This window comes from Lycium barbarum, chromosome 7 (genome assembly GCF_019175385.1).
Source record: "Lycium barbarum isolate Lr01 chromosome 7, ASM1917538v2, whole genome shotgun sequence".
In the NCBI taxonomy this organism is placed as follows: domain Eukaryota; kingdom Viridiplantae; phylum Streptophyta; class Magnoliopsida; order Solanales; family Solanaceae; genus Lycium; species Lycium barbarum.
Window position 1 is genome coordinate 133805494 of NC_083343.1, and position 15946 is coordinate 133821439.

At 32.6% G+C, this 15946-nt stretch overlaps 3 protein-coding genes across 6 annotated transcripts; 1 reads left to right on the forward strand and 2 right to left on the reverse strand.

Annotated features, from left to right (window-relative positions):
* Positions 1 to 3190: 3190 nt before the first annotated feature.
* On the reverse strand, positions 3191 to 4273 carry LOC132604596 (zinc finger A20 and AN1 domain-containing stress-associated protein 3-like). Its single transcript, XM_060318163.1, has one exon. It carries the CDS (start codon positions 4156 to 4158, stop codon positions 3493 to 3495), a length of 666 nt encoding a protein of 221 aa, XP_060174146.1. The 5' UTR covers positions 4159 to 4273; the 3' UTR covers positions 3191 to 3492.
* A 3658-nt stretch (positions 4274 to 7931) lies between these two features.
* LOC132604597 (uncharacterized) lies at positions 7932 to 11330 on the reverse strand. Of its 4 annotated transcripts, XM_060318165.1 has the most exons (4): positions 11094 to 11330; positions 9782 to 9889; positions 8410 to 9229; positions 7932 to 8280 (listed from the first exon to the last, which is right to left on the reverse strand). In XM_060318165.1, the coding sequence occupies exon 3, from the start codon at positions 9215 to 9217 to the stop codon at positions 8516 to 8518; it is 702 nt and encodes a 233-aa protein (XP_060174148.1). In that variant the 5' UTR covers positions 9218 to 9229; positions 9782 to 9889; positions 11094 to 11330; the 3' UTR covers positions 7932 to 8280; positions 8410 to 8515. The 4 variants fall into 4 exon arrangements, with proteins under 4 accessions (XP_060174148.1, XP_060174151.1, XP_060174147.1 ...); XM_060318168.1 differs by lacking the exon at positions 9782 to 9889 and having other exon boundaries at positions 8405 to 9229; positions 11094 to 11329; XM_060318164.1 differs by lacking the exon at positions 9782 to 9889 and having other exon boundaries at positions 11094 to 11328.
* A 1040-nt stretch (positions 11331 to 12370) lies between these two features.
* On the forward strand, positions 12371 to 13492 carry LOC132601998 (protein PELPK1-like). The gene has a single exon (XM_060315033.1). The coding sequence runs from the start codon at positions 12383 to 12385 to the stop codon at positions 13490 to 13492; it is 1110 nt and encodes a 369-aa protein (XP_060171016.1). The 5' UTR covers positions 12371 to 12382.
* The last annotated feature ends 2454 nt before the right edge of the window (positions 13493 to 15946 follow it).

Genomic DNA, 15946 nt, shown 5'->3' on the forward strand with positions numbered 1-15946 from the left:
TGAGGTACAACTAATGAAGCGGAAATGACAGAAGTGTGAAATTATTCTTTTATTGCTTGCCACGTTGATATGAGCTTTTCCCATGACACCAATTGGTAAAAATTTAAAATATATATATATATATATATATATATATATTGAATTAGAAATTATGTTTAGACATGATTTTTAAAAACGGTTAAAGTCCAAATATGCCCCTAACCTTTTCGAAATTATACACATTTGTCCGTCGTCAAAAGGTTGGTGCAAAAATGTCCCTAACGTTTTTTTTTTTTGAGTTAACGGAAAATATTGGAGGGCATATTTGTTCAGTTTCGCTAACATTAGGGGCATATTTGAGCCTTTGAAATTTCTGAATATTACGGCACAAATAGTTCTCAGATTTTTTTGTAGTGCACTTTATGCTAGCCAATAACTTATTGCAATTGCATTTTGAAACTCCACACTTATCGTACAACCCCTCACTTTTCTCTCTTATTCTTTCACCCCTCACTTTTCTCTCTTATTCTTTCACTTGTTTATGAAATGTCGGAAGCTTCGAGTTCTTCAAATAGTTGTGGAAGGGTTTGTGGATGTGGAGTTGTGGAAGGGTTTATGGACGTGGAGTTACTGCACTCCATCTCACTTATGGACTTCAAATAATTCTACTAAATTTCGGTTATGCGTGAAATTCACGAAAGAGCCAAACCACAATGAATGTTATGTAAGAAACTGTACAAATGCTTAAAATGTGATACTCTTTCTATTATTATTATCAAAATTTTGAGCACCGCGGGAGATATTTTTTCATGTGTCGTAAGTCTAATATAAGTTATTTCCTTTTTTATGTTTATGTTTTATTGCGGTAATTGTTGCATCCATTGTTTTATTGCGGTAATTGTTGCATCCATTGTTGTGTAGATATTGGGACTGAGAAGACAGAAAATATCCAGAAAGAACAATAAATTGAAAAATAAAAATGGTATTATTATTAGTAAAAAAAAATCTTTTGAAAAGGAAAAATGATAGCTCTTGTTGTGAAAACAGTCTTTAAAAGATGTTTGTAATTGCATCTGCTCTTTAGTTTTATAATTTTGATGTAATACAATGGTGGATGAATTGTAATTACAAATGTTTTTTTATGTTTTGAAATGCAATGATATTTTGTGCCATAATATTCACGAATTTCAAAGGCTCAAATATGCCCCTAACGTTTGTGGAACTGAACAAATATGCCCTCCAATATTTTCCGTTAACTCAAGGGCATGTATGGCCAAGAAAAAAAAACGTTAGGAGCATCTTTGTACCAATCTTTTAACGACGGGCAAATGTGTAAAATTTCGCAAAGGTTAGGGGCATATTTGAGCCTTTGTCGTTTTAAAAAAGAAAACTAATTAAGCCGTTGTTTCACTTGAAATACTCAAAATTAGTCATTTTCTTAATGGAACCTACTATCGGCCTTTGTTGATGTATACCGTCCGAATTTATATGACATTTTTTCCTTTTAAATCAGTCTAAAAAAAAGGACATTTTTTTATATTTAATAACAATTCAACTTTATAAAACGATTTCTAATCGTATAAATTTCTATAATTTGTTAGTCTTTCTTTATTTTTTAAACTGCGTGTCGAGTCAATACCTTAATATAAAATGCGTCGGAGGGAGTACAATATTTCTTATGTATGATATCTCCACTAAAGCTTTGACCTGATTATTGCCCTTTTGCTAGATCTCCTCACACTCCACTTGTAAGATTATACTGAATATGTTATTGTTGTATGTTAACCTAAAGTTTAATCAAGTTAAAATAATAAAATATTTTTATGGTCAACTAGAAATTCATTTTGTTACTTTGAGGGATTAGGAAATGGTAAGGGCGAGGATTCAACTGAAGTAATTCAATACCTATTGCGTTGAAACTATCAGTGATACCACTAAGATTATACGATTTAATGGTGGAATTAATCCAATACCTATTGCCTGAAAAGATTATACAGCTTGTGGAGTCACAAGTTTGCTTCCAAAAAAACAGAGAAGTATCAAAATTGTATAAGAGTAATCCATATTGTTATTTTATTTGTTATGCCTAGTGAATTGTATTATCAACAAAAACAAGTAATGTAGAAAGTGTCAAAGTGTTAAGGAAAAATATTAGAATAGAACGGATCCAACATAGACCAAGTGGATAAGCATTCATATGAAGAACCATTTATCCATCGATTGAGGATCAATATTTGTTTTTATTATGACAATGATAATACATGAGTAGTACTATTAAATTCGTGACGAAATTACTTAGTTAATTGATTTAATACTCAACTAATCTTTACAATTAATGTCTGACAAATAACAACACACAATCTATTCAAAAACGTTGATTCATCGAAATAATACAATACCAATATACAACACATACAATACAATGCGAATATGTTATGTTATGAATATAGAAACAATAGGTAACAACCATCCAAACAAAGTGTTTGTTACTTCATTTGATACTCCACTTATCTTTGCAAATTAAAAAAGAGTCTCTTTAAATAATTTTCGTGTCGAAATGGCATAAGTACAACGCAGCAAGCACTATATAAAAAATAAAAATAAAAAATAGTCTACTAACTTATTTAAACAACTTTAAAATAACAACAATACCCCTCATCTTTCAACAAATTTACACAACACCCCCACAGCTTCTAAAATATTGATTTCTAGACCTTGAGAATTTTAGCAGCTGTAACAACGGGGATCTTCCCACCAATAGCTTCATGTTGAAATTTGTGATCTAAAATGTATCATATACATGTACGATTGTATTAAAATAGACACTTTAAAATGGCTTAATGCATATCCACCCTAAATTTATCTTTATTTTTAATAATTTTATCATCTCAACTAAGTTTCTGTTGAATCCAAAATTTAAGTATATCTATCAAACATAATCCGACTTACATAATATATAAGATGAATTTCAATTTATTTTAACCTTGCGCGCATAAATATCAATTGAAAAATTCAATCAATTATAACTTCCACTAACTTATTAAACTTTAAAATACTCCACTAACTGATTGTCCATTGTTAGACCTTGAGAATTTTAGCAGCTTTATAATTATATAATCATGTGTACTAATTTTAAACTTTCCATTTTAGCCTTAATAATATTATATCTATGACGTATTCTAAACCAAAAATTTCTAAAAACCTCCGTGTATAATCCAACTACTTCACATAAATTGACATAATACCTTCATATAAATTACAATGAAGTAACTACTTGATTTAATAGTCAACTAATCTTTGCAATTAAACAAAAAAGTCTTTAAAAATAATTTTCTGTGTCGAAATGGCACAAATACAAGGCAGCACTAAGGCAAAAAAAAAAAAAAAAGCAAATTACCCCACTATCTTATTTAAACAACTTTAAAATAACAACCATACCCCTCATGTTTCATCAAATTTACAACACAACACCCCCAACTCTTCATTTCCACCACAACACCCCCACCAATTTTTTTAGACCTTGAGAATCTTAGCAGCTTTAACAACTGGATTTTCTCTAGCAATAGCTTCACGACCTGCTGCTTTGTAATCATAACTACAATCATGTCGATCTGAATACCTATGCTCCGAGCAGAACACTTCACCACATCTGCACCTGAATGGAATCAATCCAACTTTCCTCCGGCAACCTATTCCACAACACCTATTCACTTCTCTCTCCCTTTTCCTACCAATCACTGTATTCTCCTGTGCCTTTGCTGACGTGGATCTCGATTCGTATGTACTAGAAAACTTCAGATCTAATATATCAGAGCTAGGTTTCGATTCGCTTGTACTGAAAAGCTTCAGATCTATCCTCTCAGACGAGTTACAGGAAATCTTAGATTTCGATTCGTATGTGCTAGAAAACTTCAGATCTATAATATCGGAGCTAGATTTCGATTCAGTTGAACTGAAAAGCGTCAGATCTATCCTCTCAGGTAGATCGGTAGATCTAGATTCGTTTGAACCGGAAAGGTTGAGATCTGAGATATTTTCTGACCTAGTTGTAACGGAGGCGTGTGGCGGCGGCGGAGGTGGCGGCGGCGCAGGTACAGGTAGGGTTTGAGAGCATAAAGGATTAATGGAATCAGGAACTTTGAGCTCGGTTTCTTCTTTCTCTCTTTGCTGCGCCGCCATGGTTGATTTCTAGAAAGAGAAAAATTGATAATGGAAATTTGGGGGCGTTGGGTTGTGTTTGGATGAGGGGATTTTTAGAGAGAGAAATGGAGAAAAAGGGGAGAAGTATAATATAAAGGTGGGATTAGAGATAAGAGATAAAGTCGGTAAAAGGTCGGCCATATACTTTTATCTTATTCATTACTTCTTTCCAAAAATCTAAATTGTTATATGCATTAATAATAGTACTCAAATTGAAATACAGTTTCTTTGTTTCAATTTATATGAACATTATTTTTTAATCTGTCTAGAAAGAGATGATATATTTTTTATTTGATAACAATTTAATTTAAAATTTTATTTTTTACGCATAACGAGATGATCTATAACGCACAAATATCTTTAACTTATTTTAGATCACAAGATTTAAAAAATTTCTTTTATTTTTAAACTTCGTCTCCAGTCAAATTATATCATATAAATTGAGACAGAGGGAGTATGTATTTTGTATTTTTTAAAAATTATCTATATTATCTTTTTTTCAAACTATCTTGTTATGTGTTACTTGAATCGAAGGTTTTGCGGAAACAATCTGAGACTATCTACATGAGTTATTTCAAACTGTCTTGTTTTATACTACTTGAACCGAGGGTTTTTCGGAAACAATCTTCTTATCTCCATGAAGTAAGGGTAAGGTTTGCATACACTTTATTCTCTCGACCTCATTTATAGAAATACAATGAGTATGTTATTGTTGGTGTATCATTTACCTTTAGCCTAGTCTCTTTGTTTTTTTTTTTTTTTTTTTTTGGGTAGGAAAGATTAACATTATATTAAGATTCAAGTAGAAATACTTTTCTTTTTACGAAATTATAAGCTATTTGAGTAGTATGTTTAATGTAGTAATGTGTGCTTCTTTTGTGATTGTAACGTATTATTTTTTCTATCTAATCGTGAAATTTAATTAAAATTTTCACGTGTGAATAAATTTATTTTCAACTGTTACAATTTAATTGTAAAATTAGATTACGCCATTCGCGCGAATCATTTGAAATAAAGAAATTTTATGGTCTTTTCAGGAAAAAAGTTATTCGATTTGACGATGTGCCATCAGACCAATAGATGCTGTTATTAATTACAGGGTGTACATGAATCAGATTGATTCGATTTTTTTAAAGACCAAACCAAATTAATTGCATATGGTTTTTAAATCTATAAATCAAACCAACAAAAGTCGGGTTTTTCAACCTCGGGTTTTCTCAGTTTTTTGGGTTGCTCGGGTTTTTTGAGTTTTCCGGTAAAGTCTTTAAAAGCATATAACTTTTACTTCAAATATTTCTTTAATCCTAGTAATATACGACTATCTAATTAAGATATTTATTAAGAAAATAACATAAAACGTGAAATGAGAGATGGCATTGTGCTAAAATATTCAACGAAAAAGGTTAATGAAATTGCATAAAATAAAATGATCATAATCTAAAATACTAAGTCATGTTACAATAAATACGGCTAATTTATTAGGCACGTAGAAAATGATCATAATCTAAAAATCCTAAGTCATGCTAAAATAAGTACGACTAATAATTATTAGTTACATGGCTGGATATTAAAGAAAAAAATAAAATTAAGTAATGTATTTACACTTTCTAAACTAATATAAAACTAAAGAATAGATAAACATTATTGTCATTCCAGTGTTAGATATGAATTACTTTTGTTAGCATCAGTATTGATTTGATTTTTGTTGAATTTTATTTGAGTTACTAATATCATTGAGCTATAAAACTTATTGGATCATTCAAAATTCTAATTTCAAGCTTGAAATGATATGTTAAAAGACAAAAAACTATGAAAAAGTTAAAGAAACATTTATAAATTACATTATAAATAAATATTTTTATGTATAAAATATGTTTGAAATTTTATAAATGTAATATCGGGTTGGTTTGATTCGATTTGACTTTTTTTTAGTTAAAACCAAACCAAACCAAACCAATAGTGTTCGGATTTTTTCTTTTTAAAACCAAACCAAATCAAACCAAACCATTAATCGGGGGTTGTTTGGTTCGGATTATCGGTTTGATGCGGTTTGTCGATTTGCTTTGTACACCCCTAACACAGAGTATCTTATATGGACTCTTACTAATCACCTTAATCATGGTTAATCTACAATTTTTTTGCACATGCTAAAAATGAAAAAGGAAAGTTTCAATATGTCTTTTTACTTGCTTTGAATACAATAATTACTACGTCCTCAATCTCAAACAAGCAAATTGAAATTGAACCTGATGCATGTATCTGGTGTAAGTTTTTCATTCAGTACAAGAATTTTATGATAAAACGGTCAGAGGGTCGTAAAACACTAATCTTGAACATGTTCAGGGGTCTGGATAAAAACCCGTGAAATCATCAGTCATGAATATAATTCAGTACAAGTACGAGTGAGGTTCGTGTGACCTCTATATTTAGAAACCTTTTGGCTGTGTTTTTTCTTCTTTGTTGTTCTTCTTTGTTGCGTTTAGCCTCTTATTTTTCCAAGCTACAATTCCAGATGTTGACCTTTTTTTCTACTCTGAGTACAAAGAAGAAATGTTTCTTATGACTTATGAGTCAGCAGAGCAAATGTGATTCTCTATTTGTTTCGACTTGTTCTCCAGAAAGCTTACAAGAAGAGCAAAATCTGGTAATTCTATGTTTCTAACACGGTGAAAGCAGCTGGAACATGCCAGACTGAAACTTAGCAGGCATTTGGCCAATATTTGGTCAATAACAACATACTCAGTGTAATCCTACAAGTAGAGTTTGGAGAGGACAGGATGTACGCAGACCTTCCCGCTACCTTTGCATGGTAGAGGAAAAAAAGTGTAATCAAAGCATGATAGAAAGGAAAATACCGGCAGCAAACTGCAAAGAGTATTTAGAAGTTGAAAAAAGAGCGTATTTGGAAGTTGATCAGATTAAACATCAGACTGCAAACTGTCAACACATTGCTTTGGCAATTATACCAAACAAACAAGCATTTTATTTGCAGAAAATAATTAAGTATTACCCTGGTTAGTATTCACTCCTCATCATGATATTCTCTATAAACTTTAAACACTATAAACTAGCACAGTAACCATTCATAATTAATATTTAGGAGTCTTATCATCTGAGAAATGAAAAAGAGAACAAACTCCCTCAGAACTAGAGGCTCTTTTTGCTATTTCAGACAAATACATCTATCTTTGCTCTCTGATATTAATGGTTTCTCTTTTACCTTTCACCACTCAAATCACTAAATCTTATGGTAAATACAATCTGTAAAGCGAGTCTGGCTCTTTCTTGAAGAGTGAGGACTCGGATGCTAGACATTCCCGATGGCTTGATACGGATGCCAAAAGTCCTGAACTGCAGAAAAGCTCTAGGGAAGAAAACCTTGCTAGATCATCCAATTCAGAACAAAATAATTTTCAGTCTTTCTCTAACAAAAGATAAGGTTACAAACTTACAAAGCATTTTAGACTATTCCACTATTTTCTCCAGCTGGATCTACTCTTTTTTTAGTTGTTCGGCCTGAAATACTTCTTTAGTAGATAGAGGCTTTTGAAAGGGCTAGAAATTTTCATAACAACAACATACCAATGTAATCCCACAAGTGGGATCCGAAGAGAAATAGGATGTATGTAGACCTTACCCCTACCTTTGTGAGGTAGAGAGGCTGTTTCCAATAGACCCTCGGCTCAAAGAAATGATATCAACACAGGATTGCAAGAAAAATAAGACGGCAAAATACCAAGATACAAAACAAATGAAGCAACAGGTTAGAAATTTTCATCTACATGGATATAAGGCTATCCAAATTCAGCACAACGGGATCAAAATGCAGTAAGAAAATTAGTGAATTAATAAGACGCAAACCAGCCAGTCATCCAGATAATATCCACCCAAACATATTCATGAACTGATTCTTTAGTATTGCCAGATATTAATGTGCACTAGCTTGTTGCAAACAGAGCAGATTATGGAAGCAAATTATTCAATAATAGTGTATAGAAGCGAGCTACAGTTGTAAGCATCAAATCCGGTACTTGATAAAGTTGAGTATGAATCAGCTTTTCTGATGATCCATTGAATAAAGACAACAAACCCCCATACCACCTGAAAAACATTATCACAAAAACGGAAAGCAATTCAATTTTTCACATTTCTATGTATTGCTTCAAACTAACCATGTGACAACAAGTGGACTTCATCGAAACAAAGTGAAAGAATAGAAGATAACCTTACCACATCCAGCGGATGAACTTCCTCCACTATCTGCAATGCTATTTAACAGCCAGAGACATGTTCCTTAACGGACAATCAATGAAATTGCAAAATGAGACCCTTTTTGCTAATTCCTAACCATTTTTGTCCAATAATTTAAATTCTTTAGCTCCAACTGGCTATCAGAATCTCGCCAAAATTTGATAATATGAAGGCTCTCTTCTTCAGTTGATCTCTGAAGGATAATTCGAGACGCATAACCCTTCTTTCTCATCTCAAGACATATTTCCGAGGGGTTATTAGCAGTAAGCGTGACCATATATAACCAGCCCCTATCTGACAAAAGATTGTCAGCAGCAGGCAGTATTTTATCAATAACACTTCGACCATTCTCCCCTCCAGCCCACGCAGACATAATGCCTTCACAACCAACTTCGTCTTCAGGCGTAGGAACATAAGGAGGGTTCACAACCAGCACATCAACGGACCCCGCCAATCTCTTCTCAAGTCCGGATGTAATATCCGTGTTTACCAACTCTGCATAAACCCCGTGAGCATCCATGGTCTCGCGAGTCACCTTTATAGCATGAGGGTTAATGTCCGTTGCTATATAGTATGGAACAAATTCTTCGTCTCCAAGCATAACTGCAAGTGAAGTAATAACGTATCCACTGCCACAACCAATTTCCATACAAATTGAAGGATGGTGTTGTAATAAGTTAGTTCGATCGGCTAATAATGCATCGACTAATGCAAATGAATCATCACATGGTTCGTAAACCTCAGGATGTGAACTCACAAGCGGGATTTTGGCAGTTCTTGAAAGCATCTTAGATAACTCCTGCCAAATCAAAACGAGCTCATAAGGCCTTTATCCTTCAAATTGGAGAATATGTATAGACTAAACTTGAATAAGTTTTAGGCATACACAAACACAAGAACACGTCTACATTAGTTTATCATACTAGTTTTAGGCATACACAAACACCAAAACACGGCTACATTAGTTTATGCCTGTTTGGCCAAGCTTATTTTTCCCCAAAAGTGCTATTGTAAAAAAGTGAGGTGTTTGGCCAAGCTTTTGATAGAAAATAAGTGCTTCTAAGGAATAGCAAAAGCAGTTTTTCAGAAGCTAAAAAAATAGTTTTTGCCCAAAAGCACTTTTGAGAAAAATACACTTAGAAACACTTTTTAAAAGCTTGGCCAAAGACTAATTGCTACACAAAAGTGTTTTTTAAGTTAATTGGCCAAACACAAACTGTTTTTTCACCAAAAGTACTTTTTTGAAAATCACTTTTCAAAATAAGTTGATTATAGAAGCTTCGCCAAACAGGCTATAAGGATGTACTCATTACATCAAAGTAGTAGTAGATTTAGTGTATTTTACACTCACTGGCTTAGAAATTCTACACCCGGGACAGTTTTGAAGACGATGCGAGAGCTCAGCTTAACTTAGAAAACACAAAGAAACTTCAAGCCCTATCAAATTGTTGTTTTCAAACTAAGCAGCAAAATGATCAGCCAATTGAGGTTCAAACAGTCAAGACGACAACTTCAGAATCACAAAATTCATAGGTTTGAATTCAAGATGAATAAAAAAGTAAAACTTGGAATCCAATAAACATACAATTTGATACCAACAGTTAGTATTTCATTCAATCTTGAATTATGGGTCAATACAAGTAGAACAAAAATGCAAACTTGGTATCCAATGTACATGCTATTTGATAGCTAAAACTGGAATCTGATTCAGTCTTGATATATGGGTGTAGATTCAATTTGAATAAAAAGGTAAACTTGTTCAATTCAAGGTGAATGAAAAAAGTGAACTTGATACCTAAAACAAGAATTTGATACAGTCCTGATATATGGTGTGTGTTCAACTTGAATAAAAAAGTAAACTTGGTACTACTCAAACATAAATTTGATACACACAATTAGAATTTCATTAAATCTTAATTTATGAGTCAATACAAGCTGAATGAGAAAAAGTGAACTCGGTATTCAATGTACTAGCAATTTGATACTCCCTCCGGATAAAAAAGAGTGTCCACTTAGCAAATCAAGAAAGAATTAACCTTATCTTTCCAAATTTGCCCCTATTAAGTGTTATGTGATCAAATCTCAACACATATTTAACCAGGGGCAATTTAGTCAAATTACCTATTTTTATCTAGGAGTTAGTATTTTCTTAAAATGTGTGCAAATGGCTAAGTGGACACTCTTTTTATCCTTATCCTGAGGGAGTACCTAAAACTAGAACTTTATTCAGTCTTGATATATGGGTATGCATTAAATTTGAATAAAAAGGTAATCTTGGTACTCCACAAACATAAATTTGATACAAACAATTAGAATTTGATCAATCTTGATTAATGGGCCTATACAAGTTGAATAAAAATGCAAACTTGGTATTCAATGTACATGCAATTTGATACCTAAAACAAGAATTTGATTCATTCTTGATATATGAGTGTGCATTCAATTTGCATAAAAAAGTAAACTTTCTACTCAACAAACATAAAAATTGATACAAACAACTAGATATTTGATTTCAGCCTTAATTTATGGTTCAATACAAGCTAAATGATTTAATGTTACTGCAATTTGATACCTAAAACAAGAATTTGATACAGTCTTGATATATGGGGTATGCATTCAATTTGAATAAAAATGTAAACTTGGTACTCAATAAAATTGGATACCTGTAATTAGTATTGGATTCAGCTAAGAACTGAAACTTTCAGTATTTGATGAAATTAACTATGCAAAAATAAATCTATGGAAGTTACCAGTAACAAAAAAATTGTGAAAAACTTTGAAGAAAAAAAAATAAAAATTGGTTCTTTGAACTGAAGAAAGAACGGCGATTGAAGAAGAGGAAAGGGGAAAATATGACTCTTCTTGAAAAATAGGTTATTATCATATGTACATCCTGAAGTTTGGAAAAGGGTCACTTAACCCCCTGAATTGGAATTTCTTTTTAAGAGAAAATTACATCTATGTTAATTGGGTCAATAATGCTATCAAAATTGACCCATTTTTTTTAATTCTTACAAAAAATGACCCAAACTTTTTTTTTTCTCTCTCTCTCTCTGTGCCTTCTTATATGTTGGTATAAGTATCTGGATATATTTGTATATTTTGGGATATTTTTTATAATATAAGTTTTGGCTTTTTTTTTTTTTTTTTTTTTTTTTTTTTGCAATGGAAGTGGCCAATTTTTATATTTCTGAAATTTTTCCTTTTTTTTTTATGGGACCTTACAACTTCTTCAAAAAAAAAAAAAAAGAAGGAAACAAAAGTTTGGATTTAGATTTGGTTAATGGCAGAAGTAGCAGAGAAGAAAAAGAAGAATATTGAATTAACAGATTTATTTTGGTTAGTGGGTCGGGTTAAATTCTTTTAAATTGGTGACTAGATTTAATTGTGAAAAAAATGTTCACGTAGGAAAATTTAGGTGAGGACATGAGATTTGACGGATGATGGGTAAATATAGCCTCAAAGTAGGATGGCAAGGACAAATGTGTTAAAAAAAATATAAAGAACAACAAATATAACTTATTTTTTAGAGTACAGGAGCAAATCTAACCATTTTCCGATAATTTTATTATTGTTGTTGTTTAGTTTCTTGGTTAAATGAAAAAAAAAAAAAAAAAAAAAGAAGAAGAAGTTGAAACACACATCAAAGAGTTTCCAGCAAATCCACAAACCATTTTCTTGAAAGTCAATCAAAGTTATGATTTAATTTTTTAATAAAATAAGTGAGCCAAGCAAAGATGTTATGTTCATGGCCTCCCATTAACTCAAGATGTTAGTGGAACAGCATTAACCAAAAAAATGGGGAAATCTCAGGTGTGTTTGGATTATTTTAAGCATCAAATCATCAAGTCACTTTCTTAGTTTAGGCTATATAAATTCCTAGTTAGTCCATTCTGAAATACACAAGAAAAAGAAAAACAAATCATCTAGCCTAAGAATCCAAATCTTCTCAATGGGTAGCCAAATGAAGAAGCAATGGCCTCAATTTGCTTGTGCTTTGGCATTTTTCTTGATTGCAACTTGCACTACGGCATATACACCAAATTCTTATGAATCACCAACTTCAACATACAATAAAGTACCAACCACAGTAGCCAAAAGTGACGACTACAAGGTACCCTCAGTGCCTGAAAAGGAATACAAGGCACCATCTTTACCAAAGAATGATTACTACAAGAAACTATCAGTTCCAGAAGATAGCTACAAGAAGGTGCCAACTGTTCCAAAGGTACCCTCGATGCCTAAAGAGGAATACAAGGCGCCATCTTTGACAAAAAATGACTACTACAAGAAGCCATCAGTTCCAGAAGATAACTACAAGAAGGTGCCATCAGTTCCAGAGGTACCCTCAGTGCCTAAACTGGAATACAGGACTCTATCTTTGCCAAAGAATGACTACTACAAGAAGCCATCAGTTCCAGAAGATAACTACAAGAAGGTGCCATCTATTCCAGAGGTACCCTCAGTGCCTAAACCGGAATACAAGGCTCCATCTTTGCCAAAGAATGACTACTACAAGAAGCCATCAGTTCCAGAAGATAACTACAAAAAGGTGTCATATGTTCCAAAGGTACCCTCAGTGCCTAAACCGGAATACAAGGCTCCATCTTTGCCAAATAATGACTACTACAAGAAGCCATCAGTTCCAAAAGATAACTACAAGAAGGTGTCATATGTTCCAAAGGTACTCTCAGTGCCTAAACCGGAATACAAGGCTCCATCTTTGCCAAAGAATGACTACTACAAGAAGCCATCAGTTCCAGAAAATAACTACCATAAGGTGCCATCTGTTCCAAAGGTACCCTCAGTGCCTAAACCGGAATACAAGGTTCCCTCTTTGCCAAAGAATGACAACTACAAAAAACCATCAGTTCCAGAAGATAACTACAAGAAGGTGCCATATGTTCCAAAGGTACCCTCAGTGCCTAAACCGGAATACAAAGCTCCATCTTTGCCAAAGAATGACTACTACAAGAAGCCATCAGCTTCTCCTCCACCACCTTACTACTACAATTCACCCCCTCCTCCTTCTCCATCACCACCACCTCCTTACCATTATTAATCATCCTCGACTCCATCACCACCTCCTCCATATTATTAAAGTTTCATCCTTCATGTTCAACTTGTTTCAAGGAAGTTCTCCTCCAGGTCAACATATATAAACCGTAGGGTTCTCATATATGAGTTCCAAGGCATGATATCAAAATTTGTAATTCTTCATTTGTTGTTCTTTTCTTTTCCTTCCTCGGCTGGCAATTGTTTTGTCACTTAATTATCTTATATTGTATTTGAATGTTTCCAGAGAATTATTTCAATTGAATAGAAGTTCCTTTTATTGAGAATATATGTATTTTCATCTATTGTTCCAGCAGTTGACAATTTCTTCATATAAATTTAATAGCATGTAAGACACTGGAATATAACAACCATCAGAATTTCAAACTATGTATAGTAAGGATTGGGTGATCCCAAGAGTAGGGTGGGCATTCCATGTTACTAAAACAGCAAACAAAAGAGAGAAAACAATAAAGTTGGAGACGTTACAAATCATAACTTTTATAAGTGCCATTGAGTTACTTTTGTCCAGTAAAATTAATACCCTCCTTTTTTCTTTGGGCTCATTTTGTTTTTAAGTTACATCATTGACAGCCATGGATAATTTTGATCAGATAAAGAGCTGCCGGGAGATAAATGTTACTTAAAATGTTTCACTAGTCACGATAAAATGATGGAATATAAGAACCGATTTAATTTTTTGTATACTTAGGCTGTCTACATCACATTTTTCAGGTGCAACCCTTCCCCGACCTTGCTAACGTTGAATTCTTTGTACACCGGGCTGCCTTTTTGTTTTGGTTTGGTTTGTATAAGTTAAAATTTATAGACTAAATCATTTATTATATAAGTAAATGACACAAGAAAATATATGATCTATTTAAAATCTTATTAAAACTAAACATACTATTATTCCAATTGTAACAAATACTATATCTAAACGCATGGTTAATAGTATATTATATCCCCACAACGAATTTTCCGTAACCCCTCCACATATTAAAAATTAGCAGTGGTCTGAACTACCCCTTAAGATATTAAAGATTTAGCGGCGGTTTAGGTTCATTTAAGGCGGTTTGCACTACCCCTTCAAATATCAAAGAAATTAGCGGTGCGTGGTTAAGAAACGTTTAACGGTGGTGTAGATGCATTTATTGGCTGTTTGAACTACCCTCTTTAGATATTAAAGAATTTAGCGGCGGTTTAGATGCAGTATGGCTGTTTCAGTGAATTGATCGGTTTTAAAATTTGGTTGCGATTTATGTGAATATAGCAGTATTTAGGCGGATCTAACGGTGATTAGTTGAATTTAGCAGCGGTTTATGAGAATTTTGTGGTGTTTAGATGTATTTAGCGGCAGTTTAGGTGAATTTAACGATTGCAACGTTCATCTTAGTACTAGATATATAGTTAACCCAAAATAAACAAGAAAATTAAATATATGACATTGAAAATAATAGATTCCATTTTTTCTTGCTTGTATGTATCAAAACTCGATCAAACCTAAAATATTGTCATTCTTGGTGATAAAAAAGTATGGTCCCATGATCTAAATTATAATAAGTCGTGCTCAAAGCATCAATTACATATAATGGCCCAAACCTTCCAACTCAGCTGATTATCATGAAATTAAATAATGGACGATATTTGTTAGGACGACATGCGTAGTTATTAAAACAATTTAGTGTATAATTTGTTGAAATCACATAAAATAATTATATCCATGTTACACCTATGACCTATTAGACACGAATACGTGAAAGAAAATGAAAGAGAATATAATGAGTAATTTTAGACATGTATGTAGACATGAAAATATTTTCTGGATCAACACACTTTTAATTTTTTTTAATATAAGTTAGTCAAGAAAGTTGTGATTTGTTTATGGCTTCCCATTATTTCAAGACCTTAGTGGAATAGCATTAGACAACAAAATGGAAAATCTTTGATAAGTTTGAATTTGTTATAAAATAATAAAAATTAAAATGCAAGAGAACATATATATGAAAGAGACTTGAAGACTGATATGATTTCTTTCATTTCTGTGTATATCTTCCATAGGACATGAGTGATCCTATTTATAGGAAAACTAATTTAGTAATACATTTGGTGATCACTAACTAAAAGATAACTTTACTTTGGTGATCACTAACTAAAAGATAACTTAACTTTGGTGATCACTAACTAAAAGATAACTTACTTTGGTGATCACTAAAGTATTTGAATGATACATGGACATTCACTATTAAATATTATTTACAACACTCCCCCTTGAATGTCCATTAATAGATAATGTGCCTCGTTAAAACCTTACTAGGAAAAACCCTGTGGGAAAAAGTCCTAGTGAAAGAAAAAGAGTACACATATCTAGTAATACGCTTTGATAGCTGCCTCATTAAAAACCTTACCAGGAAAACCCAATTGGGACAAAAACCTTGGTTAAGGGAAAAAGAGTGCAGCG

Coding starts and splice junctions, on each gene's coding strand:
- LOC132604596 (XM_060318163.1), bottom strand. CDS start 4,158: ATGGCGGCGCAGCAAAGAGAGAAAGAAGAAACCGAGCTCAAAGTTCCT.
- LOC132604597 (XM_060318165.1), bottom strand. CDS start 9,217: ATGCTTTCAAGAACTGCCAAAATCCCGCTTGTGAGTTCACATCCTGAG.
- LOC132601998 (XM_060315033.1), top strand. CDS start 12,383: ATGGGTAGCCAAATGAAGAAGCAATGGCCTCAATTTGCTTGTGCTTTG.